The sequence below is a fragment of the Octodon degus genome, unplaced genomic scaffold (assembly GCF_000260255.1).
Source record: "Octodon degus isolate 3935 unplaced genomic scaffold, OctDeg1.0 scaffold00123, whole genome shotgun sequence".
NCBI lineage: Eukaryota > Metazoa > Chordata > Mammalia > Rodentia > Octodontidae > Octodon > Octodon degus.
Genome location: NW_004524699.1, coordinates 7,052,935 through 7,061,066, shown reverse-complemented (window position 1 = coordinate 7,061,066; position 8,132 = coordinate 7,052,935). Strand labels below are relative to the sequence as shown.

At 47.9% G+C, this 8,132-nt stretch overlaps 1 protein-coding gene across 1 annotated transcript in view; it reads left to right on the top strand.

The window, feature by feature from the left end:
* Positions 1-1,994: 1,994 nt before the first annotated feature.
* The window catches only part of Urm1 (ubiquitin related modifier 1), a 20,936-nt gene continuing 14,798 nt past the window's right edge, over positions 1,995-8,132 (top strand). Inside the window, exons 1-2 of the mRNA XM_004640481.2 lie at positions 1,995-2,084; positions 6,844-6,914. Of these exons, the coding sequence (XP_004640538.1) occupies positions 2,050-2,084; positions 6,844-6,914 (106 nt within the window). The 5' untranslated portion in view covers positions 1,995-2,049. The remainder of the gene's footprint in view (positions 2,085-6,843; positions 6,915-8,132) is intronic.

Genomic DNA, 8,132 nt, shown 5'->3' with positions numbered 1-8,132 from the left:
GAACCAGAGCTGTCTTGTTTGTGTCCCTATTTCTGGAGCAGTGAGCAGCACAATGAAGGGGACTGAGCTAGACAAGGAAACTATAGCCAGAGACAGAGAAGAAGAAAGCAGATGGGCCAGAGGAAGGAGGTGTAGATGATCCGGTAGGATTATGAGACAGAGGATGTGGAGATATGGAAGGAATTGAACCAGGTTAGAAGGGAGATTAATCCAAATTTTTTGTCTGAGTATGAGAAGAGGAAGAACTGAGGACAGTGTCTGAATTGGGTGCTTGAGTGTCTGGAAGAGTGACAATGGCACTGCAGGATTGGGACATATACAACCTATACAAACCTATTGCATGCCTGCCTCAGAAGGCCGTTTGTATCACTGAAAGCTTTAAGAAGTTCCTTATTCAGCCAACTACGGTGTTACACATCTGTAATCTCAGCACGTGGAGGCTGGCGTAAGAGGACCACGCTGGACTAAACAGTAAGGCCCCATCTCAAATAAATGAACGGGGGCCGGGGAGATGGCTCAGTGGAATAAGCGCTTCCCTGGCAAGCGCAAGGGCCTGAGTTCAATCCCCGGTTCCACCACAAAAAAAAAAAAGTGTGGATGGGTGATTCAGTGGTAGAATTCTCAAATAAATGAATGAATCATTCACCTTCATTGGCCTATGCCGAGCACTCATTCAGTCCTTTCAACACCTCTGTAAGGATGGACTATTATCTCTGTTTTACAGATGAGGTTAAGTGAAACAAAGATGTTAAGGTGCCCTGCCCAAACAGCTAGGTCATGGTGAGACCTCAATGTAACAGTTGAACTCCAAGCTCTCAACTTAATCAATGCACCCTCGCCCAGGAGGCCACACTGCCAGCCTCTGCCAGCACCAAGTTCAGTTCAGAAAGTGCTGCAGTACAGAGACCCGCGGGTAAGCCACATCCACGCCACTCCGTCTCTCCCCCAGGCTTTTGCAACAACCTCTAGTGCGCTCCCTGTCACTTCCCTTGCTGGTTCTGTTCCAAATTATTCTCCATATTCCTTCCAAGAAAGTTGTTTTTTGTTTTTATTGGGGGAAACAGTGCTGAGAATGAGACAGAGGGATCCTCATACATGCTACGCAAACACACTGCGCTACACCTTTAGCTAGAAAATGATTGTTGGTTATTGAGCCGGCTCTAACCTCATCGTGGCAAACTCGCTGCTCACCAGCTTCCCCTGTCCTCCCTTGTGCCCTGGCTGGTTTGCACCTTATGCTCTCTTCAACGGACTCCTCTCATGGTCCCCTAGTTTACTCAGGCTTTACAGCCATGCTCCGTCTATACTTTCAGGTCGAACACAGGACCTTACACACGGCGGGGCAGGCGCGCCACTACTGAGCTGCAACTCCAACTCCCGGTTTTCTTTCTGTAACTTTAGATCGTTTCTTTCCATTTGAGATTGACATTTATTATTTTGCTACTCTGTTTATTTGATCACAGCTTGTCTTCTCGCTAACTTGTGAAGGCCCTGAAGGCGAAGAAACCATACCAGCGCCCTTTTCACTATTGAGTCCACTGCACCAAAACAAGCAACGCGGCACATGAACCAGCAGTAAATAGCTGTTGCGAGACATCTAAATCAACATCAAAAGGGGAAGGGCTGGACAGCAAGTTCTCGGCTTAGGAAGTAGACTTCTGGGGCGTAAAAGATTTGGTGTCCTTCCACTTTAAGTGAACGAGCTCGCCCAAGCAACGTGTTGGTCATTTATAGATAATGCAAGATAAGCAGTAATGTAGCTCACAATCACGTCGCAAAGATGCTGCCAGCACTCGTCTGCCTAGTTGTGATTTCGGTGAAGCCACGCCGCACTCTCGGTCTCCGAGACCTACAGTCCTCCAAATCCCAGGCGACCGCTCCTTCCTCGCCTTCCGAACTTTCCTCCAATAGCTGAGGAGGACGGAACCCTGGCCCCGCCTCTTCCGCCTTCGTCACCGCCTCTTCCGCCCTCGGCTCCGCGCGACAACCGGAAATGGGCGTGCACGCAGGAAGTTGAGGGGAGTTTCCTACCAGCTAGGCTTCCTCAACATGGCAGCGCCCTTGTCAGTGGAGGTGGAGTTCGGGTGAGTCACAGAACTGGGGTTCCGTAGGGATGGATCGAAGTCCTGGGTCTCGAAGCTCCCTTCCTGCCTTGGGGCCTAACAAGGCCGAGTTGCCGAGGCTCCTTGCATCTGCTGTGAGCTATCCCACCCGCCTGGAGTCTGAGAGGTTGGGTCTCCCTTGGCGACAAGGCCGTATGTCCGGGAATAGTGGCGCACACACCGGCGGGAGGTGCGCTCCAGTACTTGGCGGTGGCCTATATCCTGTGAGACCCAAAAGACATGGCAGTTAGTAGGCGGCCTCTCCACAGTCTTTACCACTCTCATTTCCAACGAGGCCCATCTGTTTGGCATCATGAGCTCCTACAACCTGAAACTGTCCTACCCTTGTTTTTTTTTTTTACGGGACTCTTTTCTCTTTCCCCAAGAATTCAAGCTTTTAAGCAGACGAGTTTCTTTCAGGACTGTCAGTAAAACTGCTGAGTGTTGTGAAGATTATGAGAACTAACCAAAGAAACACAGCAGAAAAATATTTTCAAGCCACTGCATTGTCCCCTCTACAATGATTTCAAAGCTGAGAGAAAAACTGGAGAATTTAGAGAGAAAGCCAAAAAAAGAAGACCTAAAAACATGAGTGGTTATCCTTTCCAAAAACACAGCAAACCTGGAACTTAGTGTATGCTCCTTCATGTGAGAGAAGATAAGTTAAGGTCCATGTGATAAGAGAAGTCTGGGGTGAGAATCCAAAGATCTCCGTCCACATGCCTTTTCTCCCATTGGATACCCAGTTTCTTTCATGTTTTATTTTCACTGAGTAGTTCATTCTCTAGTCATTTATTGAGTGCCTACCATGTGCCAGGCAGTGGGCCAGATGCAGAGGATACAAAGATAAATAGCACTCTGTCCATGCCCTACAGTGTTCAGCATTTCTGCCCTTTAGAATGGGGGCAGTCTCATGAATGATAAATACATTTTAATTGACAATATTGTCTGACTACTTGGATCCAAGTAGAACTATCCTGGTCTGGCTTCCTGACTATTTTGATTCACCGATCCTAGGCCCAGCTTTTCCGTCCAAGCCTGAGGATTCTAGGAGAGGATCCATGCTACCTTGACAGACCTCAACAGAGCTGGAAAGGGAAAAGCTGCGGACTGGAAGCATTAGGATTTACCTGCCAACTTGTGTTTTCTTCTCACTGAATCCCACGTTTGTTTACCAAAGATGTCTTCTATCTTTCAGATACATGTTGGCAACAGTAAGAAAGTCAGGAGAAAAATAAGTTCCTTGCATTCCAGAATTTACAGACATTGCCCCTTTTCTGGCCTTACTTACCTCCAAGAGCAGTGATGAGCCCTGGCAAGGCAGGCCAACATTCCTACACCTACCTACCTACCTGCCGATACCCACATCACAGTGCCCCGTGAGTGTTGCAGCTTCATGGGAAGTAAGGATCCCCATGATATGTGCCAGACCCAGATCCCTTCTCTCTGTTGGAGCATGCTGTACATCTGACCTCATTTCATGATCTCTTAGCAGCCATACTTCACCATTCCATCTGAACCGGAGGCCGCCATGTCCATTATTTCCCCATTGATCCCGCCTTCACCATTGGAATAGTGTGGCATATATAGATATGTCCTCACTTCTAACCCCTGAGCATACATAGTCATCTGGGCCCCACTAGCTCTTCTGTAGGGCTTTAATACCTTTCTCTGTCTTGTCAGTAACAATTTCCATCATCTTTGGTCTTGACCCCTGAACTGTTCTTAGAGCATTTTCAGGAAGCATGGGATTTGTTTTAGATCCCTTTATTCCAGGCTATAAAGCCCCAGGTGTGATGTTACCTTTGTGCCATCCTATTTCTTCCTCAACAAGTTGGAGAGGTATTGGCAATGTTGGGCACACCACTTAAGTCAGAGAAAAGGAGAAAAATGGACATTTTCATTCATTTGGTAAATTTTTAGCAGCACAGTACTACAGAGTAAGAGAGTGTCTACTGTGTGCCAGGCCCTGCTTTAGGAAGAGCTTATATTCCAGCAGGTAGGGGGAAGATGAATAAGTATAGATAGATGATTTTTTAAAAAAAAATGTAAAGTAGAAAAAACAAGAGCATGCCTGAGGGTGTGTCTCAGAGGTAGAGTTCTTATGTAGCATGCTCAAAGCCCTGGGTTCCAGTGCTAGCAGTACAAAAAGAGGAAGAAAAAGTGAAGGAGTTTGTACCTGTGACTGGTATAGGACATGTCCATCAGGGCATCAGGATGTGAGGGTGGAGGCAAGATGGAGGAATCTACATTGAGTTTGAATAGCAGATCCTCTAAGATGTAACAGGATTTGGCCTTGAGTCCCTGGGGCCAAAACAAGTTACTTGTCTGCCTCTCCACATTGTCTTGACTCCCCAGGTCACTCCAGAGGCTTGGCATGTACCTTCCCCCACGTTCCAGATGTGCTGGCAAACCCAGCCCCTCCCTTGGGACACTGCCGGGTCCCAACTACACTGGTCCTCCCTTCATCCGCCTCTAAAGGGAAAAACAGGCTGAGCCTCCGAGCCTGGCACCACTAGGTTTGGCCACTCTCGGTTGTTTGCCTGAGTCCCAGTGCCTCCAATTCCCACCCTTCTTCTCTGACTCCCAACTTCTGAGCCCCTTGTCTGTCACCCTCCCCCACCCCAGCTGCTGCATGTGCCAACCCCTACCCAGGAGAAAACGAGGCTCTTGGAAGGAGATAAATGCAGGCTCTGTGCAGACTCACAGCTGAAATGGCCCTGCGCGCAGCCACAGATGGGCCTCTGCTCCCCCTCCACATTTCTGCATCAACAAAGCATGACCTTGTTTGGATGACAGTCGCCCCATGTTTCCCCCATGACAATGCTTGCCTTGCCTTTGCCTCCCTTAGGACATATCTGTTCCCTGAGATGGGGAAAGGGTGCAGGGGTGGGAGACATCACATCTATCCAAAGTCTATTAAGGCCTTCTCAATTCAGACCCATGTGAAGTCTGGACTAGGAATTAGGAGATCTAAGAGGGAGATGCTGTGTGGGACACAGGAGTCCTGGCTTCTGGACTTGGCCCTGAACATCTCTGCTATCCCAGCCTTCCCTTGGCCAGGTGCTGGGGCACAGAAGTGAACCAAACTCTTTCCTCCAGAGCAACCATGGGTTGTTTTGTTTCATCTCTGGCAGGATTACTGGAGCTGAGCAGGAACCAGTTAGATTCAACTCCTAGTACAGCTCCTGATTATCTGACCTTGGACAAGTGACTTGATCTCTCTAGGCTTTGGTCGGCTTCTCTGGTTGGCTTTTCTGGTCAAATGGAATTAATGTCAGCCTCCCTCTTTTCCTAAGAAGGCCTAAGGGGAAAAGGAGATAAGGAACATGTAATAAAAAGGCAAGGTGATGCAAACAGCAGCCCAATGGCTTTCTAGGACTCCTGCACTGTTCTGTGCCCACCCAGCCAGCAGCAGGGGTCAGGGATGGGCATTTCCTTTTTTTTTTTTTTTTTTTTTTTTGGTAGAACCGGGGATTGAACTCAGATCCTTGCGTTTGCCAGTCAAACGCTTATCCTACTAAGCCATCTCCCCAGCCCCAGGGATGGGCATTTCCAACCAACACTGACCTAGCCAGAGGAAACTGCTAGATGCACAGAGGTCTCCAGAAGCTTTACAAGGGCTTCTTGGCGTTTTGGTTTTTTTTGGTTGGCTTTTTGCCTTGTTTTGTTTTGTTTCTTTTCTGGGATGAGGTCTGAGTTGTCCAGGCTAGCTTCAAATTCATGAGCTTCCTGCCCTACCTGGGAATATAGACATACGCCATTATGCTTGGCTACGTCTCAGCATTTTTCCAGATGGAAAGAGCAAGGCTTGAAATTGGACATGGGATTATAAACATACCTGTAATTCAAGCACTCTGGGAGGCTGAGGCAGGTGGATTGAAAATTCAAGCCCAACCTGAGCAATTTAGCAAAAAAGTCTCCAAATATAAAGTTTAAAAAAAAAAAAAAGGCGGGGGCTGGTGAGATGGCACAGTGGTCTAAAGCACCTACTTAGAACAAGCTAAGCTAAGCAAAAGCTCAGCGACCACGGTTCAATCCCCAACACCACATGCCAGCCAGCCCCGCCCCCTGGTGGGCTGAGCTGGCCACACACACACACACACACAACACACACAAAATAAATAAATTTAAAAAAAAAAAAAAAGGCTAGAGGTAGAGCCTACTACAAATGTCCCAGGTTCCATCCTCAGTACCAACACACACACACACACAGTCAAAGCTTATGAAGATCACACATGCCTGGGTGGAGTCTTGAGGCTGAAAGCTCTAAAATGTATGTTTTGCAGTTGTATCTTGATCTGTCTCAAGAAAGCAGAGGTATAAAAATGAAAATCTATGGGGCTGGTGAGATGGCTCAGTGGTCTAAAGCACCTACTTAGAACAAGCTTAGGAAAGCCAGGGACCACGGTTCAATCCCCCAGCACCACATGCCAGCCAGTCCACCCCCTGGTGGGCTGAGCTGGCCACACACACAGATAAATAAATAAATAAATAAATGTTTAAAAAAAATGAAAATCTACAAATGTGGGTGCTTTGTTACTGACAATTGTATGCATTCTAGTTTGCCACATTGGGGAAATCATGTGAGTCAATCAGTCACTGGTACCTACTATTCCCACACGTTGGTGTCTGTGTCTCCCAGGCTTTTACTGCCAGCCTCACTCTCAGTTCTCAGGCTCAGCCCACCCCGCCTGCTTGCCGGAGCTCACCTGCTATCTTGTTTGGCCTTCCTTTGCAGAGGTGGTGCAGAACTCCTCTTTGACGGCATAAAGAAACATCAAGTGACTTTGCCTGGGCAGGAGGAGCCTTGTAAGTATTTGCTTTCTCAGTCTGGCTCTGAGTCCCATTGGGCAGGAGTGGGTTTCTGGGATGCCTCATTCCTGTTCAAGTAGGAATGACTTAGTACTTTTTTTGGCAAAACTGGGGATTGAGGGGCCGGGGAGATGGCTTAGTGGAATAAGCACTTTGCTGGCAAGTGCAAGGGCCTGAGTTCAATCCCCGGTTCTGCAAAAAAAAAAAAAAAAGAACCTGGGATTGAACTCAGGCCCTTGCGCTTGCCAGGCAAGCACTTATTCTACTGAGCTATCTCCCCAGCCCCAAATGACTTAGTCCTTACACAGAGCTTCTATACCAGGATGCCCTAGAATGTTAGGCCAGTACTGGATGTGGTGGCACACACACCTATAATCCCAGTGCTCAGGTTGGCTGAGGAAGGAAGATCACTGATTTTGAGGCCAGCCTGGGTTACTTAGGGATACCCTAGCTTAAACAAAATGTATGTGGGGGGGGGAGGCTGACAAAATAACTCAGCAGACTAAGCTCCTGCTTAGGCAAGCGCAGGGACCGAGATTCGATCCCCAGTACCACATGCCATGCCGGCACCACCCACTGGTGCACTGAGCAGCCCCAAAGACTGGCGTGGTAGCACATACCTGTAATGCCAGCACTGAGGAGGCTAAAGACAGGAGGATCGGGGCTGGTGAGATGGCTCAGTGGTCTAAAGCACCTACTTGGAACAAGCTTACCAAAGCAAAGGGACTGAGGTTCAATCCCCCAGCACCACATGCCAGCCAGCCCTGCCCCCTGATGGGCTGAGCTGGGGACACACACACACACACACACAAATAAATAAAAATTAAAAAAAAAAAAAAAAAAGACAGGAGGATCACTAGGAGTCCGAGTTGCATAGTGAAAACATGTATGAAATACATTTTTAAAAAAAAGACCGGTAGCTTCACCTTTCTGTCCAGCCCTTGGTGTTCTCATCTGTAAAGTAGGAGTGGTGACCTATTTGTTAACGTCTATAAGGAAGAAGTTGTGCCATTTGTCTTTATTGTCATAGTATGGCAGTAGGTGTTCATGAAGGCAGCACCCTTTGCAGAGAATGAAATGTATAGATGGACCCCCGTTTTGGTATGAGTAGTGACTCTTTTTTTTGCAGAACTGGGGATTGAACCCAGGCGCTTGTGCTTGCCAGTGAAGCTCTTATTCTACTGAGCTATCTCTCCGGCCCAAGGAGTGATTCTT